General features: G+C 39.3%; 1 protein-coding gene across 1 annotated transcript in view; it reads right to left on the reverse strand.

The window, feature by feature from the left end:
- Positions 1-1668: 1668 nt before the first annotated feature.
- TTC8 (tetratricopeptide repeat domain 8) overlaps positions 1669-17213 on the reverse strand; it is a 51516-nt gene continuing 35971 nt past the window's right edge. Inside the window, exons 10-14 of the mRNA XM_028091383.1 lie at positions 9762-9901; positions 8233-8407; positions 7804-7926; positions 4562-4645; positions 1669-2180 (exon numbers count right to left, since the gene is read on the reverse strand). Coding sequence (XP_027947184.1) covers positions 2064-2180; positions 4562-4645; positions 7804-7926; positions 8233-8407; positions 9762-9901 — 639 coding nt within the window. The 3' untranslated portion in view covers positions 1669-2063. The remainder of the gene's footprint in view (positions 2181-4561; positions 4646-7803; positions 7927-8232; positions 8408-9761; positions 9902-17213) is intronic.

Here is a 17213-nt window from a genome sequence, read left to right on the forward strand (position 1 = left end):
AGTACCATTGGGGACTGGTTCAGATGTGACCTATTGGGAAGGAAGAACTTCCAGCCCCAACAATTACTGTGCTAGCAGTGGTCTTGCCAGATCTTATTTTCATCAGAGGGAAGCTCAATGATGTTAATTTTGGTCGAACAATTTGTATATGGATTGAACACCTTTTTAGCCAGGGTAGCAGACCATCGTTAACCTTCCTTCTGTGGAAGCGTTGGCACTAAAGCCAGCGATGCAGTCCAGACATAATTTTGTTACAAAGATGTATGTAGCTTCAGCTGCACAGTGTTCTTTTCTGCCATCTTTCCGCCTGGAGCCATCTGACTCATTCTTTGTATTGGTGTTCATATCGAATTAACCTAAACTCAAGACAAAAATATCTCCAGATTACTTTAGGAATACTGACTCATTTTTTGCTGTGTTAATATTCCCTTATTATCCAATTTTACAAATGCGTAGAACATTCATTTTAAATGCGAATAGCTTTACTGACAGGAGAAACCCTGAGGTGATTTCCCTTGAGGGGTAAGCACATCCTCGGGGGCCCACACTGCCTGCATTTGAATCCCAGCTCTGCCACTTACTCGCTTTATAACCCTGAGCAAGTTACTTGACTTCTCTGTGCCTCATTTTTCTCCTAAGTAAAATGGGAATAACAGCACCTTATAGAACTGGAACGGGAATCAAAGGATTAATCCCCATCAAGCGCTTAGAACAGTGCTGGACACATACAACATCCTCCAGAGATGCAAGCTTTGGCTCTTATTTTAGATTAACTAAGAAAATGATTCACATTACAAAATTTCAACCTGAATATTGAATACAGTATTAGGACATTGGATCGCGCTTGAGGAAATTCTCATGAGCTCAAAAGTTAGCACTCTCATATGCTAGAGAAGCAGAAAAAGGTAAAGCACAAGAACAAGGTCTTGGGTTCTAGTTGCCACTGTACCACCACCCAGCAGTGGGACCCCAGGCCTTGCTTTGGTCATCTGTGCCACAAAGACCTTCATCTACACATCCTCTGAAGTCCCTGCCAGCCTCTAATGTGCTCTAATTCCTCAAATTCCCATCTTTTTGTTCTGTCAGCTAAGTAGTACTACTTACATAAATCTAAACAGAAACAAGTATCTGTAAAATAGTTTTCACGACATTAAAACCTGGAAAAAATAACCTGGAGGGGTCCCAAAGTCCAAACTCCGATTTTGAGTGGCTCTGTCCGCACATTTCCTAGTGTGAACACATTGATGAGAATTCCACTAAATATGGGAGAGACGAGTTCAAGAGCCTTTCCAGGATTTTGCAATGCACAGTCCTGGGATCTGGCCTAACCTCAGGGGTGACCGCAGGTGAGTCTCTGGGCCTGTGACTCCATTTCTAATCCTGATATTCTCACATTGACAATGTGATATTCCATAAATAGCTTCTCAGGAAAATACAAAATTGGTGCTACATCAAGTAAAATTATGATTTGATTTCTAAAGTCACGGGACTTCTGAAAAACGTGTTTTATCTGAGATGCCTAAAATTAAAACTTATGAAAAAATGACAGAATGATGGTGTATTATACACTGATTCATTTTAAAGCATAATATGTAAGAAAATGTACAGTGTCTTAAAAAGCATTTGATAAATAGTTTTAAATACAATTTTTAAGCTCTAATTGGGATGAATACACACACTTCTAGCCATAAAAGTGCAATTTTAATGGCAGATTTCAGACCTCTGAAGCTACATGTTAGCTAATGGCCAAATTAATGACATTAAAGATATGCATTTATAAACATTTGAGGAAATTCATGAAAATGTTTTGTAAACATTTTTATAAACATCTACCATAAGACATGGGAGAAGTTTTCACGATCTACTTACAAATATTAAATCCTATCTTTTATAATATTATACAAGTTATTATCAAGTATGCATTATAAATTCTTGCATAAACTCCCTTAAGTCCTCTTCACTAATATCAAGCACAGGTTTGTATATCCTATATATATATATAAACACTACTTTTTCCCTTGTGTAATGCGCCCTCATAAGGATATACTTGGTCTGTGGGACAATCAGAGCATAGCAAAATGCTGCTTTAGCTGTTTAATTAAATGTTGGGTATCCACATGATCTGGAAATGCTGCTTCCGACTTCTGAGCAGCAACATAGCTTCTCTGTAGATCTCCAATCTGTAAGAAATACCAGAATAAGACCACAGAGTGAGACCAGGAAAAAAAGAGTCACAAAGTAAAAAAAAAGATGTAATCTCTGTACACTGTAGAAAATCAAAGGTTTTTAAGGGTAAAACGTTTGATTATGCCACTGTGATTTTAGAATTCTTTCACCTAGGTTACAATTCAATCTTGAAAAATAGGAGAAAAATAAAATAACCAATTATACAAATAATTTCTGCTCCATTACATCTGTCTAGTTATGAATTCATAAACCTTGTTTTCTTTTCCTGTCACAGGTAGTATTATAAACATAACATTTGCAAACTACAACAGCCAGCTCTGTATAGTTTCCAAAAGCCTTAGGACAACTATTTGTAATGCACCATAAAGATTTTTTGGTTAGGGCATTATCTTTTAGACAGAAAATTCAAGCAAAAATGATTGTATATAAGATACAATAACATGCAGGGCACCTGGGTGGCTCAGTTGGTTAAGCGTCTGCTTTCAGCTCGGGTCATGATCCCAGGGTTCTGGGATCGAGTCCCGTATCAGGCTCCCTGCTCAGCAGGGGGTCTGCTTCTCCTCCTCTCTCTGCTGCTCCCCCCTCCCACTCGTGCTCTCTCTCACTCTAATAAATAAAATCTTTAAAGAAAAAAAGATACAATAACATGCTCAGGGAGGTTTTAAAGGCAGCTAGCAGAGTAATGTGTGGGAAGATATCTGGCTTTAGAAGTTTATTAAGAGTATCTCTGATTTTCAATAAAGCTGGTATTAAAGTCCAGTCCCAAAGAAAAGTACACAGTATCTGGATCCATCTGAATAGATCTGGATTCATGCATACATTTATAAAAACCAAGAGCTTTTTAGTGTGTGCATGGACACAAAAAACCTAGATAATTCAATTCTGGCAGGTTTTTTTTTTGAAACATGTAATACATATTAAAAACATAAGTTTCCTTTTTTAAAACTCACAGCATTTCTTTTTAAGATACCATTTTCTTTTATGGAAAATATAACCTTTTGCTTAAAAAAATATCTCCTTTGAGTTATATATTATTAAAGTGTGATAAAGTGAAAGTGGTTTAAGTAAATGGCAGCACAGAGCAGTGGAAAACACATGGGCATCGTTGGGTGCTGGGTATAAATTCTGACCCTGCCACGGCCATGTGACCCTAGGGGAGTCTTTTAAGCTCGACCAGCCTTGGGTTCCATTAGAATGTAAGCTGCATGAGGTAGAGGTTTTGTTTTATTCACTGCTAACATCCTCTGTGCCATCAACAGTGCCGGGTACACAGAAGAGGCCCCATAAATGAAACATCAGTTGTACGAAGAAAGGAGTCAGAAAGGTGAGGGAAACCTACGTGACAGGTTGTTAGGAGAATCAAAGAGGGTGTGTAGAGCCCCAGGGACAGTGGCTGGCACTTGACAAGCCCTCAACAATGACAGCTTAGTTCCAAAGCAGAAATTAAAGTGAGGATGGCTTTGTGTTTGTGCTTTGAAAAATGACATTTTCATAATGTCTTCTGGTCTAGAAAGAGTCTTTACATCAGCAAACACTTTTAGCCATTTCCTTACCCTTCAAACTCACTTTCCATGTTAAAGGAAGATTTCTCAGTAAAAGTAAGTTATTAGAGACCTTTTATTTGTTTTTCTTTTCTTTTTTTTTTAAAGATTTTATTTATTTGAGAGAGAGAGAATGAGAGATAGAGAGCACGAGAGGGAAGAGGGTCAGAGGGAGAAGCAGACTCCCCGCTGAGCAGGGAGCCCGATGTGGGACTCGACCCCGGGACTCCAGGATCATGACCTGAGCCGAAGGCAGTCGCCCAACCAACTGAGCCACCCAGGCGCCCTTTTATTTGTTTTTCTTATTGAAAATGGCATGATTCCTTTTAGCTCTTGGATGTTAACTGACTCGTAACACAGTATTAACAGTTCTATTTTTCCCACATTGTTCACAGCTAAAATAGCTTTCTCTCATATCCCTAATTTTATAGCAATTATGCCAGACAGAGCCTTAATGGCAGCATGGTCTACAATAAAATACAAGACTTCTTTGCTGTAAAAGCCAATTACTAAATCCTTCCTCAACCAGGAGTTACTTAATGAGTACTTTTTTCATGACTAAATGTCCTATTTTAAAAATAAAATAATTCTGCAATTGATAATAATCTGTAATGCAATCTGTAATATTTAGTCCATATTCAGTGATAAATTTCTTTAAGGTTTCTTAAACTGTCCCCTGAAGTGAAGGACAGATGGATACAATATTTAAAAAACCACTTCTTTCAAAACATTATTAGAATTTCCTTATTTATCTTTCCTTATTTAGCTGTACTTTTTTTAAAACCAGGAAAGAAAAAGAAACAGATCGCATGATGAATTGATAAAGAGAATACCTTATCAGAGACCGTCGCAAAATTAAAATGTGGCTCATACATATGGGGTGCTAAAGATGATGCGGTTTGTAGCAGTGCTCTTGCCTGTATTTAAAAAAAAGGGGGGGGGAGAAAACCAAAGGTATATGAGCATCTATCAGCATGATATTTGTGTTTTGTTTTTTTTTTTTTTGGTAAAAGAATCCTTTACCCAAGATATAGGACCTTAATAAACATGATCCTGTGATAAATACAGATGACATTCTGTATTTGTGAAATATGACTTACTGAAATACAATTAATATTTACATCTTCCCAAAATTAATGATAAAACTGCTTCAGAATATAAAGAAACTTAAGAGTAGATTTAAAGTCGAGAACCACGGTTCTTGTAAAGTTTGTATTGCAATATGACAAATCAAAATATTATCCTCTCAATGCTAAAAAAAAAAAGGCTTATTAACCTAGTTTTTATTGCTGTTGATTGGTTTCTTAGGCTTCGAATTACCTGTTCTCTAATGCTACAACAAAAACAATAAAAAAAAATAGTAAATTTCCAAGCTCCAAGTTCTGTGCAAGAACACCGTGATGAGCATTTATTACAATGCTGACCTCAAAATAACAAGTGAATGCAACTGAAAAGGACAAGCCTTCTGTTCTCTCAAGTACTCAAAAAACAAAATTGGCATTCCCTATAGGCTCAAAGGATCCTTAGGACCACAGACTCACCATTCCAAGCTGCTGACCATCCCTCCAATTTGTAACTAAATCCAAAACCTCCACCCATGACCTGTGGACAAATGTGTGTATTTTTTTTTTTTTATGGAAAATAACCAATGGGATGGTAGATACTGATTTCTGTTTTATGATTAGCTATTTTTCTTTTAATCGAGGTATAATTTTTAGTAATAAAACAGAGGTTAGTAGCATGAAAACTTTCACCAGAACCTTTCAAATCAGTTTAGTAGAGAAACTGTAACAAGTAGGAAACAAAAACACCAACATGGGAACAGAGAAGATCACAAAGCACTTGTTTCATATGGACACAGGTAAAGTTCCATCACAGAACAAGTTCCCATTTTAGAGTAGTTACTCAACAACACAGGTTTGAACAGCATGGGTCCACTTAGGTGTGGATTTTTTCAATAAATACGGTACTATAAATGTATTTTCTCTTTATGATTTTCTTAATCACATCTTATTTTCTCTAGCTTATTTTACTGTAGAATACAGTATACGGTACGTATGACATAAAGTGTGTTAATTGTGTACATTCTTGGTAAGGCTTCTAGTCAACAGTGGGTTCTTAGTAGTTAAGTTTGGGGGGTTCAAAAGTAATACTTGAATTTTCAACCACACGGGGGGTCAGCACCCCTAATCCTGTGTTGGTCAAGAGTCCTCTGTAGTTAGTTTTTGTTGACAAAATACAAACCCAGCTCTTTTGGGGGAATTTATGAAATAAAGGCAACATCCAAGGATGTTTCTTTTCTCGTTGTGTTATTACAAGTTCATCACGGTGCTTAGGAGACCAGGCGGGAGTTTAACACTATATTTAGTGTTATATTTAACACTATATATCCTTTAATATTTATCAGACCAACCTGATTAATATTAAGACCTATTTTTTTAATAAAGTTAGAAGGTAACTTCTGCAGGTAAAGTTACTTACCTTCCTTGAGTCCCTGTTTCTTCATCTTTAAAGTCTGTAATGTAGCACTTATCTATTCTCGATTGTCACTAATATTATAGAAGTATATTTAGTGTTTTAAACTTTTTAATAGAATTTATTATAAATATATAATATAATTTATTAATAATAATTTATTAAGCATCTACCGTGTGCTCAGTCCTAGGCTACCATGTCCAATGCTTTCCATGCATAATCTGCTTATCCTCACAGAACACTTTCAGGTACTGCTGTTACCTCACTTTATATGCTGTCCATTCACTTCACAAATATGGACCCACCACCCATCACATGCCAGGCAGTTTTTGATGCTGAAAATACAGCAGTTGGAAGACAAAGAAGATCCCTATTTTCACGTGGCTGCCATGCTCCATTCTACATATAAATATGAACATATCTGATAAAATAAGTATGGTGAAGAAAAAATATACTCGGAGATGTGATAGTGCCTGAGGGCCCCCTTAGACTGATGTTTCAGATGACCTTTCTAAGGAGGTGGTGATTAAGCTAAGACCCGGCTGACAAAAAGAAAAGTCACTGCAGGATCTGAAAGAGGAACATTCCAAAGACTGTAAAGGAAGAATGGGCACAGCATATTTGCAGAGCAGGGAGGCAGCTGATGTGTCCGGAAGTCGGTGTGAAGGGAGAAGTGATGAAAGATGTGGTCTGAGGAGGAGCTAGAGGCCGGAGTATATGGGACCCTGTAGGCCAAGATTTGAATCCACATTTCATTCCAAATGAAAAGGAAAGACTTTGGAGGATGCTGAGCAAAGCAGTGATAAATCATTCTTGTTTTTTTAAAAAAATCCCTTCCGCTGTTGTGAGGAGGACGTGTTATAGGGTACAATTACTTGCTGACGTAAGTGGAGACAAAAAGACCAGCGAGGAGACCGTTGTCGTAGGGTCCAGGCAAGAGAGGAGTAGGGTCTGGAGAAGGGTGGCAGAGGTGGGGTAAAGCATCCAGGTCCGGGATGGGGCTTGGAGGTAGAACTTGGCAGGGCCTGCCAAACGCGATGGGGTGTGGGGTGGCTGCGCGAGGCAGCTGGGACAGAGAGGTTTCAAGCGGGGCTCCTAGGACTTTGGCTGGAGCACCCAGCTGGTGGATGGGGGACTGGGAATGGTGCAACAGTTCACTAAGGCAGGGAAGACGAGGGAGGTACAGATCTGTCCTGATAAAACCAAAGGGTAAGAGAAAACAGAAAGGTTAAGTAACTTGTCCAATGTCACATCACTAATACGTGCCAAAACTGGGATTCAAATCCAGCCAATCAGAGCTCATTTTTCAACTGCAGCATGTAGGGGGGCCTGGGTGGCTCAATGGGTTAAGTGACCGACTCTTGATTTTGGCTCAGGTCCTGATCTCAGGGTCCTGGGATCAAGCCCAGGCTCTGGGCTCAGCAGGGAGTCTGCTTGGGATTCTCTCTCTCTCTCCCTCTGCCCCTCCCACTCGTGTTCTCTCTCTCTCAAAAGAAATCTTTTAAAAAATAAATAAACTGCAGCATGTAAAGACAGCTACACCTGACAGCCCCTCTTTGAAGAAAGCAGATTGTCCACTGTGCCACAGTAGTTCACTGACCTGCTCGACATGGCCCTTCCGCATCTCCAGCACAGCCAGGTTGTTGTAGGCCTCGGCGTGGTGATTGTTGTTGACCAGAGTGAGCCTGAAGCACTGATGGGCCAAGTTCATATCCCCTATGCCCTTGAACAGAAAAGCATGTATTCGCACACACAGATCCATACGCTTCTGCCCGCCATCTCCTCCCTTCTTTCCTCGAGTATGTCTTTTCTGCTACCAAGCAACAAGTACTGATCATAATCAAGTGTGAATTGTATATACGAGGAATTAACCTGAGAAAATATGTTCTAGGGTGACTCTCAGAAATCGCTCAATCGCTACAGAAGACCATAACCAACCAAACCTGGATTTACGATACCCGAATATTCCTTCAAACTAACTTGCGGCTACCTTTTCTATACCAGAAATTACATGAGAGGAACAACTTACCACAGCTACGTGGCCCAGGTTGTACCAGATATCGGCTGCCTCTTCTTCGTTTTCAGCCAGAGCAAGGGCACGTTCGAACGAGGTCAGAGTCATATCATACTGCTGGGCATAGAAGCAGCAGAGTCCCAGATTGTTAAAGAGCTGACAGTTATAAACACCCATCTGCAGGAGTCGCCTTTTTGAAAAGGAGAACACATATTTTGGTGTCAGACCAACCTGATAAATATTAAGACCTATTTTTTTTATAAAGTTAGAAATGTTTTATAATTTTTAACATCCCCAAAGAATAGAAGGTATTACAGGAAATGGAAAAAAATGTCAAAGCAAACACAAAAGCATGTCTTTTTTAAGGGTACTAGTCATGGGTAATGTGTCCAGAGGCAAGGTCAGAATCAACTTGCGTAAGTTCTTTTCCCCAAAAAAATTCTGCTAGAGAAAACCAAGCTACAAAAGAGTCACATAAAGTAAAACCCACAACATTTTGCTTCATAAAGGTTTGGTGTCAAGCAGTAAACCCCTGAGACCTTCTAATCTAATTTGAGGGCTGTGTTTAGGATTTACCTTCAAGTTCTCAGCTAAACTGAATCTTGGTTGTGGTTATCTGTAGTATTTTGTGGTTTAGCTGTGTCTACTGACCTTCCAGTGAGCTTCCAGCAAGGAAGACAAGACCATCAGTGCGATCCCTACCTTATCCACTCAGCTCTCATGCTAGAGCTCAAAAAACCCATCTGTTTCTATGCATCATTAATCCCAAAGGACAAGACTATTCACATAAGCAAATGAAAATCCACTTCAGCAGCCCTGAGGAACCCATGACCCACTTTCAGGGTGGGAGAGTAGAGGCAACTGCCTGTGCCTAACACAACACTCATTTTATCATATTTTATGCTGCCGACATGTATTTGGAAAGAACTCTCATCAGCAGCCAGTTATCTCCTTGTATATTACCTGAGGGCAGAAGAGGAAATCAGAATTTAAAAATTAATCTCAGAAGCCATCTGTAGGATGAAATAAGAATGTGCTCAAAAGAGAACCAGAGAGCAGAACTTATTTAGGCTTTGAACACTTATTTGGACAAGAGTTGACAATACTTCACAGAACAGGGGAACCTGTTTCAGGTCCTTGTCAGGGCTTGGAACCTGGGACCCACTGCTCTTTGCAAATCTCATCACTGTTTCAGCTTCGGGGTCTTCATAGGCCATGTGGTGGTATTAAGGGAAGCAGTGATGGGGAGAACTGTTTCCAGGAACTATTAAACAGTTACTCATTGACAAGAAAATGGCTAACTCATACAATGACGTGGTGTTAAAAACTCAATTATCCAGGTATGTTCCTGCAAGATGCCAAATATCTGCGCATTTTCAAATTCTTAGATGTCACTTGAATGCTCATAAAACCTCTGGGTGCTGGAATGTTTAGTCTCCTGTAGACATGGCCTATATATTATGTGTCTACATTTTCACACCATCATTATTGCTGCTGCACTGATATTTCACAGGAAAGTTCTACGCAGAGAGTGTAAAGCACACCTGTAAAACCGAAGAGCTATTTCTGGTTGATCAGAATAAAAGTGGTTGCTTCCAATGCACGCAATGGCTTCCACATGAGTATTGTCCTGTTTCAAAACTTCTCTGTAGTATTCCGCTGCTGATGAAATATTGTTCATTTCCTATTCTCCAACAAGACAGAAGAGCAGTACTTCAGTGCCAGGAAATTATTTTTCTTCTGGCTGATTTATGTTCATTCATTCAACAAGTATTGAGAGCCTACCATGTGCCAGACTGTGTTCTAGGCCCTGAGGACACAATACGAACAAAAAGACAAAGCTGCTATCCGCAAGGAGGGTACAGCTGGTAAGGAAGACAAGCGAATGAATAAATAGGTAATATAATGTCAGGCAAGTATAACTGATATGAAGAAAGGCAAGGAGAGGGGCGCCTGGGTGGCTCACTTGGTTAAGTGTTTGCCTTCCACTCAGGTCATGATCCCAGGGTCCTGGGATCGAGCCCCCGCTGAGGTGGAAGCCTGCTTCTCCCTCGGCCCCTCCCCCTGCTTGTTCTCACTCGCTCTCTCCCCCCCTCTCAAAAAAAATAAAATCTTTAAAAAAAAAAAAAAAAGGGAGAGACCAGAGAGATGATCTCTCTCTCTCTACCATATAAGGGTATAGATGGTGTCTGTCTACAGACCAGGAAAAGGGCCCTCACTCAGAAATGAACTGGCCAGCACCTTGATCTTAGACTTCCCAGCCTCCAGAATTATCGAAATAAATTTTATGTCCTTTAAGCGTCCCAGTTTATGGTATTTTGTTACAGCAGCCTGAGAAGACTAAGATATCGTCCTTCCAAAGAATAATCTCCACACCTAGGCAGCAACCTGACCACTGAATCTAATGGCCCTGAGCAGCCTGGGTCTCCATGAACATGAATTTTCTGGTTTACAGGGCAACAACATCCCATAGTGCAAGGCTTCAGTATTACTGTTGTCAAAGTTGGTGTCTTAGTCTGCTCGAGCTCCTATACCAAAATACCAAAGGCTGTAGCTTAAACAACAAAACTTTTTATTTTCCTATAGTTTTGGAGGCCGTAAGTCCAAGATCAAGGTGCCAGCATGGTGGGGATCTTGTGAGGACTCTCTTACAGGCTTACAAAAGGTCACCTTCTCATCGTGTCCTCAAAAGGCAGAGCGAGCACCAGCACACTCTGATGTCTCTTCTCTTAAGGGCATGAATCCCACCATGAGGGCCCCACCTTCATGACGGCATCTAAACGTAATTATCTCAAAAGGCCTCATCTCTAAATACCATCACACTGGGGGTTAGGGCTTCAACATATTAATTTGGGAGGAAATTCAGCCCAATGCAAAAAGACTCCAGCCTGAATGGATAATTGTTTCAAGGCTTTCAGTTCTATAAAATTACCTTGGAATGTCTGTATACTTGATTGATGGGTACATAATTAATTTATGTAATCTTAAGGAATTTTAGACTGAAACTAATTTGTGTTTTTGGCAACCCCACATGTAGTTTTTTTAAACGTGTTATTGTAAAATATGTGCTTATGCTAAATAAATTTAAACACTGAAAAAGGTTATAAAATGAAAAGTAATAGTCCCCTCTCCAAATCCAGTCAGAGGTTCTGTGAATGGTTTGAGTAATTTTCAAGAAACTTTGTTCATATATGTGTAGACAAACATGTATGCAAGTTTTTACCATAACATAATCATTCTACACATTCTGATACACGGTTCATTGTTTCTACTCTCAGTGTCTTGACTCTTTCCATATCAGCACAAAGGGTTCCACCCCGTTACTTTTTTATTTCTGCATAGTTTTCCATCAATACATAGACCATAGTTTATTTAACCAGCCCCCTTTTGATGAAGCATTCATTTCTTTGTTTTTGCTATAAAAAAATACTATAAAATCATCCTTGTACATATTTTCTGAACTTGTATGAAAGCATCCTTAAGGAAAATTCCTACAAGTGAAATTGCTGGGCCAAAGAGTATGCATGCTTGGAAATCTCATCAGTAATCACAAACAGCCTCCAAATGGGTTGTGCCAACATACACTCCCAGCATCAGTGTTCATATGTGGGGTGTGTTCCTCACAACCTTGACAACCCTACATGTCCTGGAACTTCTCCATCTCTGTCAACCTGATTAAGTCAAAAAAGGCATCTCCTTATTTTAGTTTTTATTTCTTCAATTATGACTGAGGTTAGGCATTTAATACACACCTATTTATATTTCCTTTTCTGTGAACTGCCGATTCATGTCCTTTGCCCATTTTTCTATCCTATCTTTTGTTCTTTTACTATTGGCTTGTGTTATGGGGGCTTGGGTTGGAAACTGCCCTCCTGGATACAGGAGAGCTGGGGGCAGACATGTGCCTCAGAGACTGGGCACTGACTCTGTTTTCTCCTTCCAGATTAAACAAGTCTGCTGATGTGACTTAAGTTCCAAATCCCGGAAGTCCTGGCGTTTATAAACATTTCCTTCAGAGGAAAAGTATAGATGGTTTAAGGTCTTCCAGATGGGTCTTACCAAGCCCCAGTATGAAAGGCAGTGGTGTAGCCATGGTGTAGCTGGAATTGGCTGTTGTCTCATCTATGGGGTGATTTTACTTGCATGAGGAGGATCAGCAGCCACAATGCAGGCCAGTAGGAAAATAAGGGCTAATGCAAAAGCCACACTATGATTTCAACCCACAACTGCTCTGAAGAAACACCTTGTTTCCATAAGTGTTTACAATCTTGACTAAATGAGAACCTGTAAGTTTGTGTTCATGCAAGTGTGTGTGTGTGTGTGTGTGTGTAATTCTCCCACCAACCTGGAAACCACCTGAAATTCAGCAACTTTTAAGCAATGTATAGACTGAGGAAATTAAAAGTAATCTTTTGTCTGTCTCAGGTATGGCAAATATTTTCCCTGTTGGATATTTTTATACTGTTTGTTTTGGTTTTATTTCTATTTGTTTTTATAGAAAATTTAACTTTATAGAACACTTACTTAACTCTATAGAAAATTTAACTTTTATCTTCTCAAATTCAGTCTTTTCTATTATGGCTTTCGACTTTCTATCACACTTAGAAAGGTCTTCCTATTCCAAGTTTATACAAATAATTCATCTGTGTCTTTTTTCTGGAACTTTCATGGTTTTAAATCTGTGAGTCATCTGGCGGTGAGATAGACTCTTTTAGTATAAGAAACCATTATTCCTCCAGCTCTATTTTTTTTTTAAATAATCTAATAATCCAATTGGTTAAATAGGCAGTCTTTAGAACATTGTAAATTGTCATATGTATGAACATACACAGACTCTATTTTGCTCCTTTAATCTATTCCTGCATCAGAATTGTTTAAATTATAGTAACTCTAGAATAAATTTTGTTAATGTAGATTTAAAAAATATTTTCAAATATATAAATGTCACCTCAAGTATAGAAACAACTATGGTATCATTTAAGTGATGCTGATAGTGGTTATTTTGGAACAAATTCACAAAATACTATGTAAGTTATTTAAAATGAAATTGCAAATAACGAGGTGAATGTTGCAGTGGTTCTCAAACTCTGTTATATGTCAGAAATGCCTAGTGAGCTCAAACAAACAAATAATTGCCGGAGTCCTGCCTTCCAGGATATCTGATTCAGTAGGCAGAGGATAGGCCACCCTTCTCAACCACTCCTGAAGTTATTTGAACACACAGTAAACGTCAAGGATCACTAGAATAATCTCTTCTAGGGTAACATTTCTAATTTCAAATATCTTCAACAAAGAACAGTTCAGAGACCTGCCTTTTGAATGGATAAACAGAATTCCTCAAGAACAATTAAGACCACAACCAAATTTAGCAAGAATAAATCATTTTAAACAATAAGCAACGAACACTAGGCAGCACGACATGTGCATTTTAAAACAGGAAAACACTGAAAAGATGCAAGACCAAATGAATGTGATAAAAAAGAAGAACACAAAGGAAGAGGACCCTCCAGGGAAGTCTGATGGGCATACGAAAACCCCCAAGGCGTACGTGGTGTAGGCTGCAATGCTAAGGGACAAACTTTACCAAGGAACTCCAAATTTACTGTCACATAAAAAGAAAAAGAATACACTAGAAACCTGTCTTCCGGTATGGTAAACTTTGGCACAAGGGAAATCAGCGGTTAGGTTCATGGGGAAATACTGCATCTCACTACTTTAAATTTGCGCTTAGTCCTTGATCATGCTTTATCTGGATGATAAATTGTCCCCACAACTTGGATGCTGTCTTCTCCACTTTGAGAGCCAACTCCAATTCTACTTTTCTCCCCAAACCTTCCCCTGTAGACTTCTAAAAGGATATGGTCCTTCAAGTCCTGGTGAGACCCTGAGCCCGGAACAGTGAAGGGAGCTGGTTAAGGGTCTACTCCCTGTCTCAGCCAGAGTGACTCTAACAGAAGGTTGGCAGGAATTCTTCCAACCAGCAACGATCAAAGATTCCACAGATGTCTAGCTCTTTCTGCCAGTGCTTCCTGCCTGAGAAGAAGAGCAGAAGCACTGAAATGGGTAGAAAGTGGAGGAGCTTAAAGGTCAGAGAGCTCTGATCCTACTGAGACAGGCACTGCTCTGTATGAATACCACAGTTCTATTTCTTAAGCTTCTTGGTCAAGGGGCGCCTGGGTGGCTCAGTCGGTTAAGCGGCTGCCTTCGGCCTGGGTCATGATCCTAGGGTCCTGGGATCGAGCCCCACGTCCGGCTCCCTGCTCCGCGGGGAGCCTGCTGCTCCCTCTCCCTCTGCCTGCCACTCTGCCTGCTTGTGCTCTCTGAGAAATAAATAAATAAATCTTTAAAAAAAAAAAAAGCTTCTTGGTCAAAATTTTGTTCATGTTCAATTTAAGGTCACACAAGGACAGATACAGAGATACAAATACAGTATTTTATTTTTATTGAATGATCAAAGCCTTCTACTTCTGTGTTTATCAGAACTGTATTTCAAAAGGAAACCGTATTTCTAGACAATTTAAAAATAAAATTTTTCATTTTAAAAGGAATGCAAGTTCATGACAGAAAATCTGGAAAATATAGAAAGTATGAAAAAGAAAATAAAAGTCATTCATATACTATTACCCAGATATAGCAACTATTAATACCTTCCACTATTTTCCTAACAAAATAATTTTAAAATATTATACCTAGAACTTCAAGGAATTTAAAGAGAACAGAGATGCTTCTTGTCAGTACTGTACTGGAAGTCCTAAACAATAAGTTTTTTTATTAAGTGGCAAAATAATTGAGACGAAGAGATAAAACTATGTTTGCAGATAATGACTATTTTATTTACTTAGAAAATCTTAAGAGAAATTAAGGATAAAGTATTAAAACTTAAAAATTTGAGTATTAGGCCTATTTTATTTTTTTTTAAGATTTTTAAAATTGATTTGAGAGCATGAGCAGGGGAGAAGGGCAGAGGGACAGGAAAAGCAGACTCCCCACTGAGCAGGGAACCCAATGTGGGGCTTGATCCTGGGACCCTGGGATCATGACCTGAGCCAAAGGCAGATGCTTAACTAACTGAGCCACCCAGGCACCCCAGTATTAGGCCTGTTTTCTAGTATCAAATGAACTTTAAAAAATTAGTGTATTCCTATTTACCAGAAATAGTCAAATAGAAAATTACAATAGAAAAAAAGGATTCCATCCACAGTTATACCTAGGGATGGATCTCTGCAGGAAAGAGTGTAACAGACCAGAAACTGCTATTCTTAGAAAGGCCTGCTTGTAAGGTTGGTCCCTGGCTGGCATCTGAGAAATTGGTGGGTTCCCTATATTGATATAAAACTTCCTGCTGGAGTGGTGGGGGGGAGTGGGAGGCATGGGAGGTGGCTGGGTGATAGACATTGGGGAGGGTATGTGCTACGGTGAGGGCAGTGAATTGTGTAAGACTGATGAATCACAGACCTGTACCCCTGAAACAAGTAATACGTTATATGTTAATAAAAAAACAAACTTCCCTCAAATGATAAGAGGGGCTCACACACCTAAACTTTTTGTACAAACGGTGTGGTGCAAAAAGCTGATATGGTGCATGAATACCTGCTTTATGTCTTGGAGTCTGGGATTTTGGTACATGGTAGGCAGAAGGTGCCCATATGACCAACCCCTAGGAATCACCTTGAGTACCAAGTCTTTCATGAGATTCCCTGATAGTGCTTCACACATGTTGTCACAACTTGTTGGAAGAAAGAATACAGTGTATCCGGTGTGATTCCACTAGGGGACAACTCCTAGAAGCTTGTGTGCCTGATTTCCTCTGAACTTTGACGCATGTACCTTTTCCCTTTACTGAGTTTGCTTTATAGCCTTTTGGTATAAATCTTAACCATGAGTATGACTGAATGCTGAGTCCTGAGTCCTTCTAATAAATCATTGAAACTCAGGTTGGTTTTGGGGACCCCCAATATAACATCTTCATGGAGATAATTATATTCACTGAAGAAGACCTAAATGAGAATTTTGCCATGATGGAGAGTGAGAAGAAAGGCAGTCCACCCACCCCCATCATTCATATTATCAATGCAATTCCAATCAATATGCCTGTAGGAATTGTTTTGATTTTTAATGGTTCGTGATAAGTCAATCCTAAAATCAATATGGAAGAGCAAAGGGCCAAAAATAACTAGCTGTGAAGAAGAGCAGGTGGTAGAATTTGTCCAACTTGAGATCAGGATTTACTGTAAAGCTATAATAATTAGGCAGTGGGAAGGGTACCTCAATGGGGCTTTCCATGGAATTTGACAACATGATTCTAAAATTTGTAAGAATAAGTAAAAGTCCAAAATAGACAAAACATTCCTGATAAAGAACCATACCAAGTAGTATGTGAGGCTGTAGTAATTAAGATGGTATAATACTGGTACAAGGATAGACAAACAGACCAAAAGAATAGAAAGCCCCCAAAACATATTGACCATATATAGAAAAAAAAAAAAAGTTGATATTTGACATTACAGACCTTGGAAGAAGGATCAATATATGTGCTGGACAAATAGCTATCTTTTTTTTTTTTTAAGATTTTATTTATTTGAGAGAGAGAGAGATAGAGCACAAGCAGGGGGTGGGGTTGGGGAGACGGAGAAGCAGACTCCCCACTAAGCAGGGAGCCTGATGTGGGGCTCGATCCCAGGATCCCGGGATCATGACCCAAGCTGAAGGCAGATGCTCAACTGACTGAGCCACTCAGGTGCCCCTCGACAAATAGCTATCTATAGTGGGAAACTCATTTAAATCCCTATCTCATACCACGCTCCTTACTCTTCTGTATGTTTGAAATGCATCATAATAAAAACTTAGTTTGACTAAATGCATACACTAAAATCTCTTACTCTGTTAGTAAACCACAGGCCAGTAATCATAATCTTACAAACTGTTCTCCTTGCTAGGATCCAAGGGCCTATGAGCTTACTTAAGTTGCATATAACGTCAATTTCACATCAACTTTT

Source organism: Eumetopias jubatus, unplaced genomic scaffold, assembly GCF_037043125.1.
Source record: "Eumetopias jubatus isolate StellerSeaLion01/CBP00866 unplaced genomic scaffold, mEumJub1_p1.0 scaffold_7, whole genome shotgun sequence".
Lineage (NCBI taxonomy): Eukaryota > Metazoa > Chordata > Mammalia > Carnivora > Otariidae > Eumetopias > Eumetopias jubatus.